The sequence below is a fragment of the Eutrigla gurnardus genome, assembly GCF_963514095.1.
Source record: "Eutrigla gurnardus genome assembly, chromosome: 10".
Lineage (NCBI taxonomy): Eukaryota > Metazoa > Chordata > Actinopteri > Perciformes > Triglidae > Eutrigla > Eutrigla gurnardus.
The window spans coordinates 4053631-4079544 of record NC_139924.1 but is presented as its reverse complement, the minus strand read 5'-3'; the positions used below and the strand labels follow the sequence as shown (position 1 = coordinate 4079544).

The 25914-nt window shown below is 43.1% G+C and overlaps 1 protein-coding gene across 1 annotated transcript in view; it reads left to right on the top strand.

Annotated features, from left to right (window-relative positions):
• The window catches only part of col4a4 (collagen, type IV, alpha 4), a 109308-nt gene extending 89760 nt beyond the window's left edge, over window positions 1-19548 (top strand). The window contains exons 29-47 of the mRNA XM_084018773.1: window positions 154-303; window positions 451-612; window positions 771-938; window positions 1023-1166; window positions 1309-1416; window positions 1625-1803; window positions 1921-1984; window positions 4086-4160; window positions 8179-8286; window positions 8797-8904; window positions 9374-9445; window positions 10307-10435; window positions 10523-10630; window positions 10708-10863; window positions 11023-11271; window positions 11493-11609; window positions 11704-11892; window positions 14853-15136; window positions 15421-19548. Of these exons, the coding sequence (XP_083874899.1) occupies window positions 154-303; window positions 451-612; window positions 771-938; window positions 1023-1166; window positions 1309-1416; window positions 1625-1803; window positions 1921-1984; window positions 4086-4160; window positions 8179-8286; window positions 8797-8904; window positions 9374-9445; window positions 10307-10435; window positions 10523-10630; window positions 10708-10863; window positions 11023-11271; window positions 11493-11609; window positions 11704-11892; window positions 14853-15136; window positions 15421-15678 (2828 nt within the window). The 3' untranslated portion in view covers window positions 15679-19548. The remainder of the gene's footprint in view (window positions 1-153; window positions 304-450; window positions 613-770; window positions 939-1022; window positions 1167-1308; window positions 1417-1624; window positions 1804-1920; window positions 1985-4085; window positions 4161-8178; window positions 8287-8796; window positions 8905-9373; window positions 9446-10306; window positions 10436-10522; window positions 10631-10707; window positions 10864-11022; window positions 11272-11492; window positions 11610-11703; window positions 11893-14852; window positions 15137-15420) is intronic.
• Window positions 19549-25914: the final 6366 nt, after the last annotated feature.

Here is a 25914-nt window from a genome sequence, read left to right as displayed (position 1 = left end):
ATAGAAACCCGATAGACGAAGTTGTGTTGTTCACAAACAAATTCTGAGTGGTTTGTTTTTGGTGGGAACATGATCTGAGATAGAGGGTAAAGTGAACTTAACACTAGAGTCATTATCAGCTGTGTTACAGAATTTTAACTTTGTCTACACCAGGCTCTCCAGGGTTCCCAGGCTCTTCTGGACTTAGGGGACCAGCAGGAGACTCTGATGTTGGACTCTCAGGAACTATCGGCTTCCCGGGGCAACCAGGGATTCAGGGTCCTAAAGGAGTCCCTGGCCCCCCCGGTGACAATGGGCAAGAAGGTGAAGTACTGGAACTTTTTTTATTGCATATTAAAATGTTTTTAAGTGCAGCAAAAAACAGAAAACAAAATATATATTTGTTTTATAATTTAAAAAATTATCAAATGTAGATTCAAATATTCAGAAAGATTTCCTGTGTTTGTCCAGGACTACTGGGTCTGGCAGGGACCCCTGGAGCAAAGGGCCAGAGAGGACAGGATGGGGCCCCAGGTATAACTGGCCCTCAGGGGCCTAGACCTGACCTCTGTGAAACAGGAAAACCTGGTTCCAGGGGCCTTATTGGCCCCCAGGGACCCATAGGACCCCCAGGTAAACTCTGGCTCTCGGACGCTCATATTATTTCATGTCATTGTACTTTACTTGACCTTACATCACTTTACGTCACCATACTTACATCATTGCACTTTACGTCACTGCACAAGTTTACTTTACCATACTTACTGTCATGACATCATATTTCTGTTCAGGTTTTCCGGGGACAAAAGGGGAGATCGGGAAGGATGGTCCTCCAGGTTTCGGCCCTCAAGGCCCCCCAGGAAAACCGGGTTCTCTAGGTTTTCCGGGGTACCCGGGGCCCCAGGGCTCCCCTGGCCCGACTGGAGACACCGGACTGCCGGGGCCTGATGGTCAGAAAGGTGGGCTTCTCTCACCGACCCTGTGTGTAAATGTGTTATGTTTCCTGATGACAGGTTCACAGAAATACTGACCGTCCATTTCAGGTCTGATGGGGCCCCGAGGCCAGCATGGAGGACCAGGGGCCCCTGGACAGACAGGAGCCATTGGAGCAACAGGTAGGCCGGGGGAGATTGGTTCCAACGGACAAGATGGAAATCCAGGATGTGAGGGCCCAAAAGGAGAGAAAGGTAAACACTGAGTGATACTCGGAACTATACTAATAACTAATAGTTCTACGTCAGTATAGTACTGCGATAAACCACTTGTATAAAAATAACAATCTAGTAAAATGTAAACATCGACTGTGTCACTCATGTTTGTCCCCTGCAGGTTGTAAAGGGGCCTTGGGGCTTCCGGGAGACATCAGGGGTGTTCCCATCAAAGGAGGGAGAGGAAAAGAAGGACCCCCTGGCATAAACGGCTTTCCTGGACAACGAGGTCTGTTACCTCTTTTTTAACCTTTTTAGATCAGAGTTTCAGTTCTGCATTCAGGTACTCTGTGAAAATATATCCCAGCCAGCAGAACTGCACTGACAAAGTCAACCCCAACAAATTGGTTTACAATACAGAAAGTTGATTTCCCATGATGCTCTCAGTCTGATTCTCCAGTGAACATTTTTGCATTAAACACTATCTATCTCTACAGGAAGTAAAGGTATGCAAGGAGCTACTGGTGAGCCCGGGTTTCCAGGCTTCAACGGACCCCCAGGCATTGTAGGACCCTCAGGACCCTGCGGGCCATATGGCCATCCAGGACATCCAGGATCGCCTGGACGTATAGGACCACCAGGATACATTGGCTTCCCTGGGCAGACTGGAGATCCAGTAAGATAAAAGCCTTTATATTCACGATCAGACAGAGCCTGAGCTTTTTTTTGCTTCTTCTGTTTAGAAATGTTTAATATTCAGGTATGTTTAATTTGTGTTTGTCTTTGCTTGCAGGGTGACCCGGGATGTCTGGGAAAACCTGGAGAACCCGGTAGCCAAGGATGTACTGGATCCAAAGGTAGGATTATGTGTGTGAGTGTGTAGTTCCTGATGTGCAGGTGGCTCCTCTGCCATCAGTGTACGAATGTGTGTGAATGGCTTATTTAGCCATTAGTGTAAAGCACCTTGTGCTGTATACATTTTTCAATTACCATGGTCCATTTTCCATGGGAAAGAATTGCTGGCCCCAGGAAAGAACACTTTGACCAAACAAATCTACTGGGCCCAGTATTTCAAAACTTGTAATCCGGATCAGAATAATCCGGATAATGAAATCCTCCTTTTCTCAGTCATGGATCAAGGTGATCCTGCTGACTTTATCTGAGTATTTCAAAACACTGGCCGGGTGGATCACCGTGATCCCGACCTGGCTGGATACGGATTGCCAAATCTCAAGTCTCCGCCTCCGGATCTGAAACATGGCGGACTACTTCACGGAGGGAGCAGCTGGGAGCACGACTTTCACGTAAAAAATGTAAGTTTACCGTCGTCTAATGTTTAGCGGTTTAAGGACCATATGAACGCCAACCAACATATCGTGCTAGCTAACTATATGAATCATCACGTACTTAAAACCAGGCTGTAGCGATCTCTAATTGAGCCGCGGCCGTGCTAACGGTAGCTAACTCGGCTCCATTGACCTGCGTGTAAAGCAGCTAGCGGGCTAGCGGTCGCTGGCTTTGTTTACGAATTTTGCGGTCCATGGTTTGATTTACAAGGTAATTAATCTGACGTTCATTATACCATAACTGTTTAAACTAACATCAACCTGTTCGGAGTTTATTAGCATTACGTCATTGGCAACACAGCAGACTTAAAATAGGTTACATGTGTACAGACCACACACTGTATATGTGTGTTGTGTATGAACTATGCAGTTCATTCAGAAGTATCAGAATGCTACAGTAATGCTGGGAAAATCATGCTGTTGGATGACAACAGCATGATGACTATTGCCATGTTAGTCATTCTGGCGTTATACTGCACCAGGCTCAACGCAAGCACAAGTTAAAACGGTTCTCATTGTGGTTTGAATTGCTGTAGCTGCAAAAACAGGCTCATTTCAAAAGGAATAATGGGATACAATAGTGGAGAAGGCACATCTCCAAATCATGCTGTTGTCATCATGCACACAATTTCTGTGACTATTGTGGAGTCCAAATGAAGCCAAAGATATTACTCATACTCCTTCCCTTTCTTCTACTTTCAGAGTCCACTCAGCTATTAAGGACAGGGTCTGTATGAGTGCTGGAAATCCTTGGAAATGCTTCAATTGCAGTGATAAGTTGTTGGATTTTGAATAAAGTGCTGGAAAGTGTTTGAAATTGTAGTTGCATTTTTTTCATGTATTATAGCTTGATCAGTGACACAATTAGATAAAAAATGTTCCATCCTAATTTGTCTCCCTTTATGTAGAAGGCTCTCACTAAACATAATTGTGGTCATTTAAAGCAAAATAGCATCTGATTTGGTTAAGTAAAATAATTAGTTTGTACACAAACATAGCCAAACACTTTTGCTACACCTTAAATGTTCTTAATTTACTTCAATTTGTTTCAAGTAATGCACTGACAATTTAGATTAATTGTAATGAACATCTTGAGTAACAATATCTAGGAGAAGCGGAGCTGAGACATTGTCAATCCAAGTCAAATCCACCTCTGAGGTGGGATCCAAATGATCCTGAAATTTTGGTATCAAGCTGATCCAGATCTCTGCCTTACGTTTTGAAATACCCAAATCCAGCCCTTTATCTGGATTCAAGGGAGGATTGGATTACCAAAGCTGAATCCTGATCTTCAGGATCGGGATTCTCTGGATCTGTGTTGAAATACCCAGTTTTCGGATCAGATCACGATTTTATCCAATCCGACCAGGATAATCCAGTCGGATCACTTTTGAAATACTGGGCCCTGGTGCCTTGTGCTATCTTTAGAATGTCCCTGTGGGTCACTTATTGGCTCCATGTGGGTGACCAGGTACTCATGGTGATCGTGTTGGCTACCCCTGCCCTAACACACCAAGACAATTAAATTGTTCATACATTTTCATACAGAGATAATCCTTCACTGATTCTGATCTTTGCAGGTTGGTGGGTAACATTTGTTTTTTTGTTTCAGGTGATAAAGGAGACTCCATTGTTTGTTCGGGTCCACCAGGGCAAAAGGGGCCTCATGGAGAGTTTGGGCCCCCAGGTGATAATCTTGTTCTCTATCTCTATCTAATAAAGATGATCAGCAGCTTGTATAATATCATTGGGGCTCATTCACCAATATCTTTCTCAGTTTTTTCTTAAATTTGTTCTTAAGAAAGTTCCCAAGAAAAACCTACGCCAGATTCGTGAATGTGTTCTTAAACCGCAGAAATCTTTGCATCTCTGCTCTTATCTTGATGATTCCCACGTCTTCGTAAATGGAAAGCGCATGACAATTCTTCTTAATAAGCATATGCCCCGCAAATGTCTGTGAAAGGGGCTTGAAACTGCAGGGCCGTGTGCAAACACAAAATATAATTTTTAATATCATGAAAATATTCAATGAACAAGATCATAAATTATACAAATTGTATTGTAATTTAAATCCTACAGTATTATACAATCTTCCCTGGTGGAAGTCACTGAGGTAGGCAAACATCTCCTCAGTGGCAAAGCACCGGGAATTGATGAGATCCGTCCAGAAATGCTCAGGGCTTTGGTGCTGGAGGGGCTGTCTTGGATGACACGTTGCTTCAACATTGCATGGAAGTCAGGGACAGCGCCTATGGAGTGGCAAACTGGGGTGGTGGTACCCTGTTCAAAAAGGGGGACCAGAGAGTGTGTACCAAGTACAGGGGTATCACACTACTCAGCCTCCCTGGTAAAGTCTGCTCCAAGGTGCTGGAAAAGAGGGTTTGGCCGAATCTCTGATTGAAGAGGAACAATGCAGGTTCTGTCCTGGCCATGGAACAATGGACCAGGCCCCGGTTTTCCCGATAACGTCCACTCTTAGCGCGCTACGAAGACGCCTACGTTATGACTTACCAAAGTTGTTTACCTCTATAGTTGTGGTTCCCGAACGGTCTCTTAGGAGTCTTCTTAAGAAACACTCCTTACGTCGCTCACACGGCGCTGTCCAGAAAGAAAGTGCTGAAATCGATTGCTCAGAGTTAAATTTTCCATTTCATGGGCAGGTGCATGACAGCACTATATAATAAAATGCAGGCTAATGCAGTGTTTGCGAATAAAACATTCCTAGAAATCTTTCTAGGCCTAAACATTTATTTAACCATGGTCAAACATACTACCATAGCCTATACTGATTTAAAAAAAACATATAGAAAATATAGAAACAGCGGAGGAGATTGAGCCAATTACATCCTTAATTACATGTATATTTGTTGCCATTGTAGTCGAAACTTATGCGATATAACCGCGTCGGTCAATATATCCATGGGATTGAAGTTGATCCTCATGAAATTATTTATTCCAACTAAACGGCTCCGAGGACGGCGAAGTCTTTGGTTCAGCACAAGGATGCGTTATATCGCTGCCATAGTTTTCCACTGTTCACAACCGTCATCGGTGTCCATTTATGACATTTTAGCCACTCACACCCTAATTGTTTGACAATGTGCCAATTTCCCAAATTGCTTGCAGGATTGTGCATGCCTTGACATTGACAATTAAATGACACTGTACACTGTAATATACCTAGGCTACTTCTGAGGTTGAGGTAAAGTTTTGTGATAAAAATGCATGCACATTTTATTTTGTGCTTGTGTGTTTCCAGCAATTGTTTTCTTCATGAATAACTTAAAACCATTGGCGAAACACAAAACTGGCAATGTGCAGTTCCATGCTCAACGGGGATTTCTGGGTTACTGTACAGTGGCGGCGACTAGCGTCAGGAGCAGAAACATCACTACGGTAGAGCTAAGAAGGCTCTAAGAGCACTTCAGACCACCCTTACCAACGTATGACGCACGAAAGAGATTCGTAGCAAAGAACGTTTCGGGAAACACGTGAAGTGTTAAGTAGGAACTTAGGAGTTACGAGTGACGTAGCGTTAAGAAGGCTTTAAGAAGGATTCGGGAAACTGGGCCCAGCTCTTTACTCTCAGGAGGGTCCTGGAGGGGGCCTGGGATATGCACATCCAGTCTACATGTGTTTTGTGGACTTGGAGAAGGCGTATGACCGACTTCCTCGGGATATTTTGTGGGAGGTGCTGCGGGAGTATGGGGTGAGGGGGTCATTTCTTAGGGCCATCCAATCTATACTCCAAAAGCGAGAGCTGTGTTCGGGTACTCAGCAGTAAGTCAAACTTGTTTCCAGTGGGGGTGGCCTCCGCCAGGGCTGCACTTTGTCACCAATCCTGTTCATGATATTCATGGTCAGGATATCGAGGCATAGTTGGGGGGAGGAGGGTTTTCAGTTCAGTGTGCTGCCGATCGCATTGCTGCTTTTTGCAGATGATGTGGTCCTGCTGGCATCATCGCTCTGTGACCTCCAGCACTCACTGGATCGATTCAGCCGAATGTGAAGCGGTCGGGATGATGATCAGTACCTCTAAAACTGAGGTTATGGAGCAGGAAATCGGTGGATTACCTGCTTCGGGTAGAGAATGAGTCCTTACCCCAAGTGAAGGAGTTCAAGTACCTCGGGGTCTTGAGTGAGGGGACAATGGAACGTGAGATTGGCTGGAGAATTTGAGCAGCAGGGACGGTATTGCATTCGCTGTACCGCACCGTTGTGATAAAAAGACAGCTGAGCCGGAAGGATGGGTCATGACCGAAAGAACTAGATTGCGAGTACAAGCAACCGAAATTAGTTTCCTCAGGAGGGTGGCTGGTGTCTCCCTTAGAGATAGGGTGAGAAGCTCAGTCATCTGTGAGGGACTCGGAGTAGAGCCACTGCTCCTTTGCATTGAAAGGAGAAAGCTGAGGTGGTTTGGGCATCTGGTAAGATCCTGGGCGCATCCCTAGGTAGGTATTTTAGACGCGACCAGCTGGGAGGAGGACTTGTGGAGAGATTATATCTCCACACTGGCCTGGGAACGCCTCGGGATCCCCCAGTCAGAGTTGGCTGATGTTGTCCGGGAAAGGGAAGTTTGGGGTCCCCTGTTAAAGCTGCTGCCCCTGCGACCGGATAAGCAACCAATAAGCGACCTGACAACATATCAGCATCCAAATGTGCGTAAATTTGCTTTTAAATATCAGTAGGTTTTGTTCTTATATAAGAACAAATCCCACATAAGTAAACATTGGTGAATGCCAGAATCTGTGAAAAGTGTGTCAGTGGGGGTTAAGAACAAATTCCTTCCTAAGAAAAATTGGTGAATGAGGCGCATTGTTGGTTAAATGTGACTCCAAACAAAAAAGGTGTTAAATCCTGAATCTGTTGTTGATCTTTCATGAGAAGGACTTTTTTTGTTTTAAGATGAACCTGGGGCCCGTTCCAGAAAGCAGGCTCAAACAACTTTGAACCTAACCCTGGACTCTGAGTCAACCAACTCGGTTCCAGAACAGCTGCTCTGAATTAGTTCAATCAACTCTGAGTATGTAAAATCTGAGTTAGGCACGTGCCTGCCAACTCTACAAATCATCATCATCATACCATCATCAATGGAGCTCCAATACTACAATTCACAATGGCAACCGGGAGATAGTTATTAGATATTACTGAGTGTTTATGTAGAAAACAAGCTTATGCTTAGAAAGCGGACCAACGTAACTGCATCAAAGTAGAGATAGTTGGCGTGGCAAACATTTACGGCCCACGGCTTAATGCGTATAACTGAATTAAACAGTCGATTGATCTAAAGATGATAACTCTTTATTTTCAGCTTTGCAACATAACACTGTGGTGTAATGCTTGGCCTATGGTGCAGGCGACAGGGGTTCAACTACCGTGGTTCACAAAGTAGTGCAATGAACAAATAATCATTTTCATATAGGTGTAATCCCCCCAGGTACCAAAAGAAAGTGGCTTCAGCTGATTGCACAAATACGTAGACTAAGGCATAGGATTTTAATCATATTTCACATATTAAACAGTAAATACGAGGCTATTTCAACAAAGAAATGTCCTTTTTCAGAAAACTCCCATTCGCAAAAAATCTAAAGAGCTCTGCAAAGAATCTGGATTATGTCAAACTCAGAGTTTCAGGAAAACCTGCTTTCTGGAACGGGGCCCTGGTCATCAGGTGAGTTCCTGAATCAACGGTTTTTCTCTCTTAGGACCTCCTGGACCTCGGGGAGATCCTGGGGGACCTGGTTTCATCGGGGCTCCAGGGCACAGAGGATGTAAAGGAGATCCAGGCCTTCGGGGAGAACTGGGCCAACCAGGTATTGAAGCTCACCTGGACCTTAACACCATAACATTAGCTGATTAATATGACCTGCTGCAAACCAAAACCAGTAAAGGCCAACAACTGTGTAGGGATGCTTTTAATGTGAAAAAAACACCAGGAGGTGTTGAGTGTTGTAAATGGCAGCAGGAGGACAGCAAAGAAGACATTTTTATTATGATTATGATTATTATTATTATTATTATTATTATTATTATTATTATTATTATTATTATTATTATTATTATAGGCTACAGGTAATTTCACTCACCTAATTGTTTTTTAACTTTTTCATGCTGGCAGATATAATTACAGAGTGCCGCAAGGATGATGTATTTTTGTAGGTTTTTGGACTCATTCCTGCAGCACTCTGTTGGAGACTCGGTCATTGTGAGTGAGCAGAATTCTGAATTCAGTCCAATTGTCCTGTGCTCTCTTGAAACTGATCAACATCTGGACAGATTTTGTGGCTGACCCTAATTTTGTCCGTCTGTCTGGTTTGTTACAGGTGTGGTCGGGCCATCAGGTCCCAGAGGTCGTTCAGGTCTTCCAGGTCTTCCTGGTAAAGCAGGTGCTGATGGTCCTCCCGGGCCACAGGGCTATCCAGGACTCCCAGGTCAGAACTTAAACCCAGAGCTGTTGTTATGTTAGTCAAGTTACATTATTAACTTAACATCAACAAAGACCATCTAGTTAAGAGAAAAGATTTAACTCTCTTCTCTTAACTTCAGTTGAGGAAGAGAACGTTTATTATATTAAAGATCAAACACCATTTGAAACTTGATGTGAGTGAAGATATCTTATCTGGATATGGAAAAACTCAGAACACGTTATAAACATTAAAATAATATCTATACAATTGGGTCGCCTGACTTAACCGCAGGCAGCATGTAGACGCTGCCTGTCAAATTAACGTTGTTCCTGTAATGGCCAATATAGTTACATTTACTATAAATTACATTATATTCTATAGCTGTTAGTTTATTATGTTTATCTGGCAGACTTCAGTGCATAGATGTGTGAGTTGTTAAAATGAGTTTAACATTTAACATTTGTCATTTTATGACTGATTTTTGCTGTATTAGGCCCTCCTGGACCACTTGGACTTCATGGACTGGATGGACTTAAGGGAGTGAAGGGGGACATGGGGACCAGAGGTATGAGTCTCGGGTAAACGGGAGTTAAATAAACAAAGCTAAATGATACTATGACAAACCTACAAAAAACTGAGACTGCTGACTTGAAAAATCTCTTTTAAAGGTGATATTGACAATTTCATAACATCTATAGCCACTAGATGTCACACACGCCCTTTCTTTGCATTCACATCAAAACAGAGCTGTTGCTCGAAGTGCATGCGCCCTCCATGGTTTGCCAGTTCGTTCTATCTAACGATACACTATGATAAGATATTAAAAAGACAAATAAATCTGATTTACAAGAGCTGTGACACTGTTAAGTTACACCGACTCTGTCGTTTAGCTGAGTGGAAGGAGGAAATACACTGTCTAGCTAGCTAGCAGTTACCAACACTGTTGTGTAACTGCTAGCTAGCTAGCTAGCTTCAACAATATGTTACCGGTCAAGAAGGAAAGTGGCCACCTTGGCGTGACTTTTCAGTCCTTGAAACTCCTTCAGTTGACTCCAACGATCAAACGCTGGAACAATGTTCACTCTGGTCTTGCGCCTCCTTTTGTCACTTAGCACTTGGGACTGGTACCTGATTGCCACCTGCTTACCATCAAACTCAGCCATTTTTCCGTTAGTTTTTTTCCACACTAACTGGCAACCCCAAAGACTCTTGAGCCCTGACACTAAAGTGGTGACTTCACATGTAGATCAAGGTCACACAGTTTTTTGAAAATCAATAAAGGTGGTAGAATCCTGTTTGTGAGAAACTCAATGAACGTCCGACTTGTAAAAGTTATGTCACCAACATTTATGAGAAATCCATACAATTTAGTTTTCTTTTAAGGTTTAGTCACTGAGACAGATCAGCATCACATCTTTCTTTTTAGGTCTGGGTGTGCCAGGTACTTCAGGTTGTAAAGGTCTTCCAGGAGATAAAGGTCCTCCAGGTCCTCCAGGACCCTTTGGTTCATCCCAGCCCGGCCCACCAGGACCCACAGGCTCCCCGGGACCCAAAGGTCTGTAGAAGCCTGGTTCCCATCAGGATTGTGATGTGACGAACCTGCTGTATTCTTCAAAATATCAGAACTCTTTATGTGTTGTAGGACCACCAGGGGTTTCGGGACCTCCAGGTAAATCTGGACCAGACTGTAAAGATCCAATCCCAGGGCCTCAAGGAGATCCTGGTTGTACTGGAACGGATGGAGAGCCAGGTCAGACTTTAGGTTTAATAAACTTTGACAGATAAATCACACTGGAATTAACTTGGTGACCTTTTTTGATGTTTCAGGGGATGGTGGTGAGATGGGCTATCCAGGTCAGAACCCTCCAGTACCTGGAGATGATGGCGACAACGGGGACACAGGGTGCCAGGGGCCAGGGGGCCAAAAAGGATCTCCAGGACCTGAAGGATTGCCAGGCATCCCTGGAATTCCAGGAGTGAAAGGTCAGACTCTCTTTTCCTGAAATCTTTAAAGGTGCTAAATTCTGAGCGTTTTGATTGTATTCACACGGCTATCAACATGGTGACGGCTGAATCATGGTGGCCACAAATACATCTTATCATAGGCTGTCACTTAGTTACATCTGTTTGTGGTGTGATCAGGTGTGCGGGGGTCTCCAGGGCTGATGGGAATACCTGGTAATCGTGGTCCTAGCGGTTGCACTGGTCCCAGTGGGCCTCTAGGACCAAAGGGACCTTCTGGACCAATGGGTCCAAAGGGGGAAAAGGGACGAGTCTCATCCTGCCCCACTTACCCTCCAGCAACACAGGGTCCCCCTGGACCCCCTGGCCTCCCCGGTCAGGCTGGAGAAGTCGGCCTCCAGGGAGAAATCGGCCGGACAGGACCCAAAGGTGAGAAACAGTTGGTGGACCCTGTCATGCTGAATCATCGTCCTTTCCCATTCAGACTGTTTTCTGTTATTCTAAACAGTATTTGATCTTTCTGTCTGCTCAGAACAACAAAGTCATAAAATCCAGAACAGGTTCAGGTTCTCAAAATATCTTCTGATGGGAAACCATCAGTTTTACTCTCAGTGCAGCTGATCAATAAGGTGATGGATAATGTGTTTCAGGTAGGAAGGGGGACATCGGGTCTGAGGGACCGATAGGCCTTGAGGGTCCCCTGGGTCCAGATGGATACAGAGGAGAGCCAGGCATGCCAGGGGAGAGTGGAGTATTGGGAGCCAAAGGTGAGACCTCAACCTGTCTGGGGTTAAGTTTGGGTTAGAGGTGTTGTGTATCATTGTTTTATTGATGTAACTTCCTGTGGTCTTTGTGTCTCAGGTGATCCTGGTCAAATCGGTGACCATGGTCCTCCTGGACCAACAAAAAACTTGAACTCAGGCTTCCTGTTGGTGTTGCACAGCCAATCAAAGATGGTTCCCTCCTGTCCACTTAACATGAAGGTCTTGTGGGACGGATACAGTCTGCTGTACCTGGAGGGTCAGGAGAAGGCTCACACTCAGGACCTGGGTATATATATGTCTATATGTATATCCCATAAATCTTACACTGAACCAACCCGATCCCCCCCTTGCTCAGACACTAGGATCCTCATCCTGTCTTGAAGGTGGAGCCTACATCTACCATCTCACTCTTGCTCTCACAACCCAGACAAGAACCATAGTTGAGGCCTTGAACATCAACTTCAGAATCGATTACCCCTGAACAACACTGCTGACTCTGCACTGGTCCACCTGTTGAAATTTTTGCGTCACAATTGCACATAAAGTCAATGCAAGGAAGCCAATAGATGTAAATCTGTGCTGCCCAGCCCCGCATGTGATGCACAAACACAAATGAGGCAAATACGCAAAATTCGCCTGCAAGTTGAAATATAAAATGATTAATATTACATATTTCAACTCCAGTGAGAAATATACTTGGCACAGTTTTGTGAATGCCTGTCAGCATTGAGATGCTCCTCCTGTTGTTACTGAAGTGAATGACATTGTTGAATGAGAAATGGAGGAAAATATTATTGTAGCCATCTGTGATCGCAGAGAGCTCTACAATAGTAGCTCATATTAGTACAGAGGCTAAAACTCTCACGGTTACTAGGCAGACTCTGAGGCAGAACACGGGATCAGGAGACGGAAAGAAAGTTTTGGTAAGTGGAGTTTTATTAAGCAGTGAAGGCAGGCTGAGGAGGCAGCCGATGGAGGTGATGTGGCAGGCAGGCAAGGAAGCCGGGTTATGGAGAGCGTGGTCCTTCCAGGAAGAGAACAGCAGGAGGTCCAGAGTCTGGGTGAAAACCTGAACACTGGAGATACAGGGTGACTGGAGTGTACAAGCAGGTCGGGTCTGCCAACTGCACTAGGGCTAGATAGTGAACTGACTGCATGAACTGAGGTTACAAGCTGGCGATGACTGGAGAGAAGAGCTGGTTTCATATAATGCTGTGTTGATTGCAGGATGAGTCTCAGGTGGGCAACTGGAGCAGGTGTTTTAATCATATTTCTCATATTAAACAGAGTAAATATAAGCCGCTATTTCAGCACAGAAATGTCCTTAAACATTTCAGAAAACTCCCCTTCGCAAAAATCAAATCAATTAAGTCGATCCAGAGTTGGTTCAGATTCCAGAAAAAGGTGGAGACAGATAGGGAGAAACTCGGTGTTTGTTGAAGTAAACCTGCCAGTGAGCAGGTTAGGTTCACAGAGTCAAAGGTTGAGTTCACTCTCTTTCTGGAATTGAAATGGTATCCTTCTTGTCAGGTTACAAACTCAGAGTTTTAGCAAAACTTGCTTTCTGGAACACACCACTGGACATCAAACGAAAAATAAAAACTAGTGAAATGGCTATAGCCATGACAAACAAAGAATGTTTTTTTTTTGTTTTTTTTTGGGGGGGGGGGGTCATGCTAGTCGAGGTGAAGTCTGAACAGGTGAGTCTTGAGCCTTTTTCGGAAAATGGCAAATGACTCAGCTGTCCTGACATTAGTCGGGAGTTCGTTCCACCACTGAGGCGCCAGAACAGAGAAGAGTCTGGACTTTGCTGAGCGACATTTGTTTGATTTCAGCGATGGTGGTACCAGCCGGCCAGCTGAAGTAGAGGAGCGAAGTGCTCGCTTCGGGGCATGAGGTTTGACCAGTGTTTGAAGGTAGATGGGTGCCGTTCCATTGATGGCCCTGAAGGCCAGTGTCATCGTCTTAAATTGGATGCGTGCTGCAACAGGGAGCCAGTGGAGGTCACGGAGGAGGGGGGTCACATGGGAGAATTTGGGTAGATTGAAGATAAGACGTGCTGCAGCGTTCTGGATACGCTGCAATGGTTTAATCGCAGAGGCCGGGAGTCCGGCCAGGAGAGAGTTGCAGTAGTCAGTAGTCAGAGTGTTGATGGAGAAGCTACAATGCAAGCATATTTTGGCACCCATCAATTCAGAAAACCAGCATTTAAAAAAGTGTTTTGCTTATGGTCTTGCAAACAGACCTAACAATGCATGACTTGCTGACTTTTTTTTAAATTGTCATAATTTTATAGTTATTTCAACATCCTTTTTGTCCGATGTTTGCAGTTAAGTCACAGCAAAATGTTTTATTTTGGATTAATATGTGGTAAACTATCTGACATGATGCTTTGGATTTTATTTATTTATTTATTTATTGGTTTAAAACAAGCTTGTAAACTGGCTAATTGTGAAAAAATCTGTTGGTACAAGTCTCTCAACAACTCTCGCAGTCTCGCATCTTAAGTTGCTAATCAGTCGGAAAAGAAAGTCTTTGCCTGAATATGCACTGGCTAATCTGGAACCCTAGAAATATAGTCTTTTGACCCCAGAGGCTTAATCATTTTAAGGCTGATAGCTGATGGATTCAGGGGCTGCTGATCCTGTTCCTTCACATAGCTGTAAACTGTCCCAGTGCTCACTGGAGGTGATCAACACCATCATCTGCATAGAGAGATACAATCCTGAGATCACAATTCCAACACTCTCTAGAACTCAACTGCAATTTGGTTTGATTAGCTTGAAGTAACGGCTCCGGTATCTCATACTCTTTACATTACCCCACAAGGTACCCACAAAGTGCAGACTCCCATGACCCCCCAGTAACCCTGCAAGAGTAAACAGCTGGTCCACTGACACAGGACCCAGAAAGAAACATTCTCATGGAGGCTGACCAGTGCAATACCCTAATAGATGGAACTAGGTTTCTTTGGTAAAAACCCCTGGTCTGCAAGTCCACAGGTGTTGTCCCCGACCTCCACAACACACTGGTTGTGTCCTCATTCAGCAGCCACATCCTTACAGTGGATGTTCTTTATCGAGAGAACCACTGACACACTGACACACACACACACACACACACACACACACAATGTTCCTTCATGGGAATTGATTTAAACTAACACAAGATCTTTTGTTTGGAAAAGTGAGCTGTTGGATGATTTCAATTGAATTTACATTTAATTTGTACTAACAATGTTCCCAGGTCAGGCAGGATCATGCATGCGGGTCTTTTCCACTATGCCGTTCTCCTCCTGTAATATGGGAACTTGCTCTTACGCAAGTCGTAATGATAAATCCTATTGGCTGTCGACGACGGCGGCGGTGCCCAGTATACCGGTTGGTGGAGCCTCCATCGAAGATCACATCAGCCGCTGTGTGGTGTGTGAAGCCCCCTCCTCACCTGTCGCTCTGCACAGCCAGACCTCCAACGAGCCAGACTGCCCCCCCTACTGGAGGACCCTGTGGACCGGATACTCCTTCCTCATGGTGGGTACTGCAGAGGCAGAGGTACTACTACGACAGTACAACTACTGCTGATGATGCTGCTGATATAACAACAAGTACTGTTACTGCAGCCCCAAAAATATTCATACTACTTCTATTACAGTACTACTATTGCTGATGGTGCTGATAGTATGAGTACTAATACTGCTTCTGCAGCCCAAAAAGACATTACTACTACTAAAATTACCACTTCTTCATCAGTCAATAACTTTTGATGATGATGAGGATAATGATGAGGATGATGATTATGTCATTTCGGGTTGCAGCATACGGGTGCAGGTGACGAGGGTGGAGGCCAGTCTCTGACCTCATCAGGTAGCTGTCTGACAGACTTCAGGGCCCAGCCCTTCGTGGAGTGTCAGGGCCCTCGAGGAACCTGCCACTACTTTGCCAACATCTACAGTTTCTGGCTGACCAGAGTAGAGGGGACCACGTCCACCACCAACAGCTCTGCCACCACCCTGACCGAGGGCTGGCAGCAGAGGGAGAACATTGGGAGGTGCAACGTCTGCATGAGAGAGTGAGGAGGAGGAGCGATGTCTCCTTCTCCTCCTTCTTCTCCTCCTGCAGAGTCTGAGAGGACGGATACGATGAGATTTGTCTGTTTGTCTCTGTGAGGACAGACTGCCATGTGAAACATAAAGCTGCCAATCAATCAATTGATCAATCAAATCATTAGGATCTTCAGTCAGACTGGCTTATTTTTGCACCAAACGTCACAACAGACTGATAAACTGGGGTTGACTGATGTCACTTAATAAAACTCCTCACCAACTGTGTGAATACATAACTTTTAATTTATATAATAATGTAGCTTATATTTTCTATTTCGGTATACTTTTTATATGTTTATTGCAATTAAATCACAGCAAAATAAATTATTTTGTACATGTACAAGACGTGTCTTGCTAGATATAGTGAATACAATTTGGCATCTGTTTTGGTCCCATTGGATCACAGGATATACTGACAGATTTAAGTTAAATGGATTAAAACAACATAATGATGTGAGTTTAGCTATTATGTTACTTCATTCAACAAAACACATCTAACAGTTTGCTCTTCAGTTTTTTAAGTAAATTACTGACATCATTTTACCATACTTTTAACACTAGCGGGGGTGGATAAACAACACAAAAATACAAATATTTCATACCAGCAACATTTCCTATTTGTGTCAGTTGTGACACTTTTTTAATCGGCTTAAAGGATCCTAATAATCCTGAGCTGCATCTGAAAGGCAAGAACAACTACTATTGAGTTTCCTTTTAGGTAAAGGCTGGGAGTGAATTTGAGTTCACTCTGGTAAACAATTACAGTTTATATGTATAGGACTTTTATTGTGAAAGGTATGAAAAGTTAGAGTGCAGCTGTCATTGCTGCCTTTGTCAAGGTTGAAAGGAGTAATACAAATATACTATCTTGGCTCAGACTACAGAGCCTCTGTTGTCGTACTCTATTGACTATATGTCAATATGTAACATGATTGATTGATTCCTTTATTGGCAGAGTGAAAACTCAACCTTGTTCCAAAAGAAATTCCTTAAATGTTTGCCCTCTGTAATTTTCATGTTCTGTATAAAAGTATTCAGAGAAAAAACTTTTTGAAAAAGTATATTGAAATGTGTATTAATTGCACACAAAAACAAAAAACACCCCTGGTGTGTAAAGTCCTTAAGAGATTCCGTTCAGGAAAGTTTGGATTTTATCTTGGTAAAAAAAATGTTTCTGTAAAAATTTTTGTGAGAGTATTAACAGGTATGGGTTAATACATAGTCATGTTGAATATTAACGTTTAAAGTGTAAATATGAACAACCAACAACAGAACCCTGGTGAACCCTGTCACTGTGAAGATCATGTTGCTGTGTGTCTGCTGATGTGGAAGTGGGTTTGATCAGATTAGACACAACTACTTTTCTGTGACTCTCTGCATTTATTATGGTACAGTTTTACTTTCTGCAATGAACTACTTAACTAAAAAGTGATTCTACTCCCAGCAGAAACACACAGTTAATGCAGTATATAATGCAGTTTTTATAATAATCATCATGACAAAATGTTGAATTTTAATTGTATTCTTTTCATTCTCCAGATGTTTCTGTTACATTTAAACAATGAATGTGTCTCAGTCTCTGAGTGGAACTGATGTTTCAACTATGTTTAAGGGTCCGAGAAAGAGGAAGACCACCAAACCGATCAAAGATTTCTCAGTTATTCACTAATAATCCTTTATTCCAAACATTGTTCAGCCCCAATTTGAATCAGTTCTGATGTGACGTTTGATCTATTTTTGTTGAATTTAACAGAAAAACTAGAGTTTGTAAAAACTCATATTTATTATGTTTATGACTCCTGTCAGGTGAAAACCTTGTATCTCCTAAATGTCAACCAGGTTGGTTTTACCCAGATGACATTCATTTTGAAAATAAAATAAGGCTCACATGTGAGCCAGTCAGCTGACTGTAAGCATTAATATGGCAGTTACAAGGTTTTCGCACTACAACCATATGTAAGTCACGTTGTGTGATGTGGCAGCTGATTGGTTGGTGGCTTTGACAGGTTTGTCCTCATCAGAGAGAATGGCAAGGGAATCCGTGAGTAATATTCAGCCCCGCCCACATCCCAACCAGAAGTGCATTTAAAATAATTCTGATTGGTCAGCTGAGAGGCAGCAGGTCAGCTGAGAGGCAGTGACTGCATGTCATTGGTCAGTCAGTATTTTGTTAATAAGTAGGGAGAGAATCGTGTGAGAAGCTGTGAATATATTTGACATTAAACTTTGAAATTTGTTTTTGTTCCAGTTTTCTTTGGAGTTTCTTCTTCAGCTCAACTTAATGTTCTTCATTAATTTTCTTCAAACAAAGAGAGCTGCGAGTTCTGACATTCTGTCCTTCTTACATGACAGTCGAACATCTAAACAGGATGAGCTGCAGCACAACATCAGGACCAGGATCACGCAGACCAGAAGTTCATGTTGTGTTTTATCTTCCAATTTAATTGTTTATTTGTGTTATAAATAGAGTTCATATTTATCTGTCTGATATTTAAACAAAATAAACTATAGGCATGTAGTCACGTCAAAATACAAATGTTTTAATTACAAAGCTGAAAAACAAGTGACTTTCTGTTCTTTAATTTAGGAAAAATAATTTCTGAAACTTGAGTGAAGCTTTTGTGGGTTTTGCCTGGTTTCAGCTCAGTTTTTATTTCTGGTCCTGGTTCTGTATTATCTCTCTGTGATTTGTAAATATGTTTGAACTCAACTGTTTTATATTTTTACTGTAAATGTCATCAGAGTATTTATTTAGCATGAAATTAATGTTGGTGCTTTTTGTTGTTGCATTTGTTAATTTTTGTTTTATTTTGTAAAATGATGACACAGTGCAGCCCAGCCCCTCACTTTCCTCCTACAAAATAAAATTATCTTTATTTTCAGTAATTTTTAAAGGAGTCATCACCTGGAAATCGCAATTTCTCTTGTTAAAACATGCATATCTGTGTTTGACATCAGTTGAAACTTGCCTGAAAGGCTGGAGTTTGAAAGTGGCGCCGTTTTTTCGCTTCTGCTCTTTTTCCGAACAGGAATAGCACACAAGGGTGTGCATTCCTAAAGCACGAGATTTTGATTCTGCGCCTTCGGTGACGTCACCGTGGCGGCTACTTGCATAAGCCCACCCCTCTTTCACCACCCAACCCCGCCCCGTCCGCTACCTGAAATCGCCGAAGCGCCGCCATTATGTTTTGGAGTCTGCATGCAGGCAAGCCCCCCCGGCTCTGTCCTTCCTGCGGCGAATCAACGCGCGCCTCATTACATATTATACAATGCACATCCGGACCAGTCAAAACCTCGCGCGTAATCTCGCGTGATAAAATCGCGGTACGAAAAAGGGTCAGAACAAGCTCAATGTTTGATTAAATTTTTTTTTTTTTTTCTAATAAGTTTTACGAATTGATCCAAAGCGATCCAAGGGGGGCTGGATACATATAAAACCAGGTTATGACTCCTTTAATCTGCAAACACCTCGTTATTTCAAGATTAATTTAACATTTAATTTCACTACAGCTCCCATGATGCTTGGCTTTGAGAGGAGGCCTGTGTCTAATACTGAAGACGGAACGCTTGTTTTAGTTCAGCCATTTATATGAGACTCAGATCAGAAAGGAGAAAAAAAGGCAAAAATTAAAATGAGAAAATCAGGGGTTAAAAGTGGGAGGGACTTCATTATTAGCTAAAGGGAGCAAGAGGTGATCTGTGTCATTATTGTGTTTTAATTGTATTTCAATCTATCTGTGATATTTTAATCTCTGTAGAAGGAAACTTCTCACTAACACTTGTGAAGCATTGTAATCTCTTTGGACGAACGACTCCTCAATAAATCGCATCAAATTTTGACGCTGAATTATTATTTTACTCCAAAAGTTTACAGATTGTGAAGAATAAGGGTTCTGAAGAGGAAGTTAAATATCTGAGAAAAGAAATCAATAAAATTGTTAGGATCGGACACGGAGACCTGGGACCCAAACGCAGGACACACTTGGCGTTAGTTCAAATGTGGTTTTATTTATAATATTTACAGTGAGGAGAATGTGCACAAGGAAAGAGGAGTAGGGACTGGTTTGGGTGTGGGTTTCGTGGTGCGTAGTGGTGAGCTCTCCAGAGCGTGCCCAGTGCAGGTGAGTTCCGAGAATCCACGTGGCGTCCCTCCACGCAGTAATGGCGTCCTCCGGGAGAGCAAACTATTCTAAAGCAGTGACGCTGTGGCGTCCGGGAACCAGACATGCAGGGAGACGGGAAGAGCGGCAGGCAGGCAGGCAGGCAGGCAGGCAGGCAGGACCGGGTAGCAGAATGCACTCTTGCTGACGAAACGATCTGACGACGCTTAGCCATCTGGCTGGCCTCTTTATCCTGGAGGAAGGTGAATAGCGGATGGGTAGCACCTGGTGCAGCCTGCCAGAGATCGCCACACCCACAGCTCACAGACACAACGGATGGGGGAGAAACAGCCAGGGAAACAAACCGGGGAACACAAACGTAAGGCGCATTTCCAATTATGCATGCGCATGCATTTGCCTCGCATAACCAGGCATTCTGGGATAAAAACGTCAGAAATGCTGGTGATAACTTCCCTTCGCGACATGTCTCATGGCTTTAAAAACTTGCGGGATCTCCGGGGTACCTCCCTCCGCATGCTTTTCTGTGCAGATGGTCTCAAATAAGTGCAGACATAAGACTCCCCTCAACGTTGCCCTAGTTGGTTAGAATTACCACGTGGTATTTCCCACGTGAGAAAATTCCTCGGCCTCCATCAACAAGGGGAGTTCATGAGGAACCCAAAATGGCGGAGTGAGAGGCAGCACTTTGCAGGCTCTGATAAAAAAAGAATTGTTTTGCCCTCAAATAGCGAAATTCTACGCAACAACCCACAAACTTGACTGGTTTCTAACCCTGTGAACTATTTTCTGCCGACATATTTCTTTTATTTACTGAAAAAAAAGTGTTTACGTTTTTTCTCTCTCAACGCTTTGAAGACGTCGCGGAAGCAAACATGTCCGACCACAACTACAATTTAACTGACCTCCAAGAGGCTTGTGGAGACAGTGACATTGAAGACATCGAGGTGGAAGAGAATTCTTCTAAAACAAGTAAGATTAACCCATCGCATACGCCAGTTAAAAGCCCAAACCCCAAGAGAATGAAGGGGAACAACAGCACAGAGAAATCTGAAAACGTCGGCGCTGCCATTCTCCATGCAGTCCAAGCTCTGACTGCAAAAGTTGATGAACAAACTGTACTGCTAAAAAGGCTTGACAAGCGCATTGAAGCAAATGCTACAGCCACAAAAGAAAATAAACAAGAAATCATCCTGCTCAAGAAAAAGATTGATGAGCTCCAAAAAGAAAACAGCAGACTAAAAACCTCAACAGAAGAACAGGCTCGTTATAAAAGGAGATGGAACCTGAGATTGACTGGTCCGCCAGAAAAAGAAGGTGAGAACACAAGAGAAATCGTCATCGGGATACTCACAAGAGTTGTGCCTCTGTCTGTGGATCGGCTGCGGGACACCGTGGATACAGTCCATCGCCTGGGTAAACCTAACACCGCGGCCACCTCCAACAACACACCGAGGGCAATCATCATCCAGTTCGGGATGAGAACCATAAGGGATGAAGTTTGGAAAAGATCAAAGGAAGCGCATGTGTGCAGCGAGTTGCATATTCGCTTCAAAGAAGATTTCTCCAAAGAAGATCGGGAGGCTCGCTCCAAGCTGTGGCCACTGGTCCAGGAAGCCAGAAAGAAGGGCAAGAGACCTTTTCTGAAGGAAGGATACGCTCTCATTGACAACCGTCGTGTGGATCCAGATTGAACAAGTTTATATTGCTTCTATGGTCCATAACAGGTACTGTGACTTAGTTGGACAATCATATAAATATTCAGTTACCTCAAGGGTTGTTGTAATAAATGTTAAAGCTGGTAATTGATAGGGGCATACCTGCTACTCATCCCTGCGCATCGTTCTCTTAGCGCACACTTGATATTTAGCGAATGTTATCTATTTTTTACTAAATACTAGGGGATTAAAGAACAATGTTAAACGTAAGGCAACTTTTCTTTTTTGGAAGGAGCAGAAGAGCAATATTATTTTTTTGCAAGAGACTCATTAAGTGGAGGCGGACACAAATTTTTGGAAACAACAATGAGGTGACTGTATTTTCTTCAGTCATGGGACTTCATATTCAGCTGGAGTAATGATCCCATTCAACAGATTTTCTGGGAATGTAATTAACCACTCAAGTGACATCAATGGTCATTGGTTAATGCTGGTAATTGAGTTTAATGATGTCAACTATATTTTGATTTGTGTTTATGGCTATAACAGAAGAACACAAAACAAACAACTTTATTCTTCTTTGAGCAAGATGCTGGAGTTTTGGAAAGTTACGTATAATACTGACAAAGTTATAGTTGGAGGAGACTTTAATTTGGTCCCCGACCTATGGATGGATCGTCTCCCTCCTAGAGGGCAAAGTTACTTTTATGAGGAAATCATAAGTGAATTTATTACCAAAGGAAATTTGATTGATTTTTGGAGAATGAAAAACCCCAGTACTAATCAATACACATGGTTTCATTCGGCTAATAATGGTCAATGTTTTGACCCCTTACTGACCACTGTGCTGTTTCAATTTCCTTTCAATTAGGGGCCAAGTGTATCCCTAAATCTTCATGGAAATTTAATAGTAACCTTCTAGGCCCTAGTTTCGTGGTGCAGCGCAGGGCTGCGCAGGGTGGCGGAGCCGGCGTAATGCAAGTTTCGACCCGCGCAGCCCTGCGCACGGTCAGTTTGGCAGTTTGGTGGATTGCCTGCGCCAAGATGGGTGTGGCAGCGCAGCAGGGGGAGGCGTCACAGATTCAGCTTGGCGTAGCGGAAGTTTCGTGGCAAAAAGCCTCGCTGAGACTGTGCTGAAAGCCCGCCAGCTCCAACCTGAGCTGCGTTTCAATAACGGTTTGAGTCGCCCTCGCTCACTCGCCCTCAGCCCTTGCTATGACGTCACACGGAGGCCCCTTGGAGGGCGGAGGGAAAGAGGGCGGAGGGGGAGTGAAAGGGGTAAATGGAACACACCTGCCCTCGTTCACTAACAGCCCAGACAATCATGGATCAACCACACGTTGTTGGAGTAGCGCTATACTGCCTATTCCAAATTACACAGAATATGTGGAGACTCATTTCATTGAGACAAAGACGTATTCTACGCTTGATGGCAATACGGCTGCTTATATACTTACACTTGTAAACGGTGGGCTCTGCCATAACTCTGCAACAGACAGTCTAACTGCACAATTTAAGAAAATGAATTAAATATAATTAATTTTCTACTTTCTTCTTTCTTCTTCTTCCTTGGTGATGAATAGACAGCAGACAATGGTGTTTGAGGTTCATTATCGCCACCGCATGGACATATTTTTTGTGCACCACTGCAATGCATTGTGGGTGATATACAGCTCTGAAGTGACTATCGTTGTTCACTCGATCACTCAGCCCTCAAGGGTCGATCTCACGGAGTTCACTTCAGCTGTTCAGGGAATTGGAACAGCCCTTAAGATGGCGGCGGGGATTCCCCCGAGGGCAAGTGCTTAGGGCAAGTGAGCGAGGGCGACTCAAACTGTTATTGAAATGCAGCTCTGGTCTACTCTTGGCGCAAGGCGCAAATAAAGTCCATTCATTCAAGGCGAATCACAGCTGGCGGAGTAGAAGTTTGGCTGACGGCGTGCAGTGCGTACACGTCACCGAGACCTCACAGGCAGGTTTCCACAGTTCCAGGCACATTTAAATGCAATAAATAATCACAACAAACACTATTTAATGCAACTAATTGAATCAACACGTGAATTTACATCTCCCTCTCTCTCTCTCCTGGTTTTTATAATATCGGCATTGTTATTATTATGATACGCACGCACAGCGCGTGATGCACGTGGTGGGAGCGGCGGCGCTGCTTCTGTCATTGGGTTGTCAAGTGAAGGAACTTGCACTGAACCTCCCCTAACGCATTAAAGGTGAGGAGAGGAGCTCATTTGATTGGTCAAGATCTGAATCGGCTGTATTAATCCCAGTCCACGCTTCGTGTCCTCCTCGTCTCCCACTCACGCCTTCTTCTCCTCCCTCTTTCCCACTTGCGCGTGTGGGCGAGACGGGAGGTGTGCCTGCGCTAGCCTGCGCGGTGCACGAAACTTGCAAAGTCCAGGCGGACACACCCCGTCGGCGTTGCGCAGGTGCGCTGCGTGCTGACTAAGCCTGGTCTACGAAACTAGGGCCCTAAGGAACCTAAGAAGGATAAATTATTGTTGGATAATTGGAGACCCATTACCTTATTATGAAATGACTACAAGTTGCTTGCTCATGTATACTCAAATAGATTGGATACGGGATTATCAAAACTAGTCGATGAGTGTCAGTCAGCCTTTATGAATGGTAGAAGCATACACAATCATACTAGACTGATTCTTTATTTGGTGGATTATAGAGAGTATATCACAACTGAAAGTTATGTTTTGTTTTTAGACTTCCTTAAGGCGTTCGACTCTATTGAACACTCTTTTTTGTTGAAAAGGTTACAGTTCTTGGGATTTGGGAGTAAATTTTGTGACATCGTTAAAATGCTATACACTGACATCAGTAGCATGGTCTCCTTGAACCCAGGAACGACTCTGAGTTTTAAAGTTTTAATCAAAAATCTTAATCAGAAGAGAAGACACCAATATTTCTAACCGTATTATGGACATCACTCAGCCACTCTAGCCGCAGGGATAGATCAGGTATTTCTAAACTGATCTATCCCTGCTACTCCCTTTACATTTCCTGGAAAACTTGAATAAAGTGAACACAGTTATTTTCCAATTTTTATAGAGAAATAAAACCCACTACATTAAAAGGTCTCAACTTGTGAAGGAGTATGACAAAGGTGGCATCAAAGCTCCAGAATTTGAATCAATGGCTGGTACTTTTAGAATTAATTGGATAAAATCTTGCCCGTCTCAGCCGGACTCCATGTGGTTTCACATTCCTAGGTCCTTGTTTGAAAAAATAGGTGGTTTAGACTTTGTTTTGAAATGTGATTTTGAGGTGAATAGGATCCCGATTAAGCTTTCTAATTTTCACAAGCAAATGCTGCACTTTTGGAAAATGATATTTACCCACAACTTCTCCCCCCATAACTCAACTTTATGGAACAACAGAGTAATAACACTGAATCGAAAATCAATCTTTAAAAGTGATTGGTTCAAGAAAGACATTATGTATATTACTGATCTAATGGACGATAATGATGTCATTTTAAGCCACACAGACTTTACAGAAAAATACAACTTAAACTGTTCTCAAAGAGAATATTCCAAGTTATGTAATATTATTCCACTGCCTCTGATTGACTTGATTAAAAATTGTATGATGTACAATAATTCTCCATCAGTTCTACCAATGTTATTTTTAGGAATTTGTAATCTGACTGAAAAGAAATGTAATAACAAATTTAATACAAGTTTTCTGAAAGCTAAAATGTTTCACGATTATGACAGAAGGGTCATTTGGCAGGGATCTAATTCTGTTAATTCAAACACATTAGACAAAGCACACTCCAAATTTATCAAATGGCCTATTCCACCTAAAGTTGAAGAAACACACTTTAAAGTTATAAACAAAATGTATCCAGTGGCAGAATTTCTTAAGAAAAGATTTGGTTATGAGGTGGATAAATGTGCTTTCTGTAATGAAGAAGATGAAACCCTAGAGCATATGTTTTTTCTTTGTCCCACTTCACATCTTTTTTGGTGTGACATATATAATTGGATTGCTTTAAAAATTAAAGATGTCCTGCCTCTTAAATTATATGATATTCTCTTTTATTTAGATCATCTAACTGTACTTTATTAATAATTATATACATAACAAAAACTGTCGAGCCAGGGGAAACTTCACGGACTTTGCACAAAGAATATGGTCTACCCAGTGGCGCTGGCTTTCTTCGTCGCTGACGAATTCGAGCCGAGGCATTTGAACTCCCCTTGTTGACGGAGGCTGAGGAATTTTCTCACGTGGGAAATACCACGTGGTAATTCTAACCAACTAGGGCAACATTGAGGGGAGTGTCTTATGTTTGCACTTATTTGAGACCATCTGCACAGAAAAGCATGCAGAGGGAGGTACCTGGAGATACCGCGAGTTTTTAAAGTCATGTGACATGTCGCAAAGGGACGTTACCA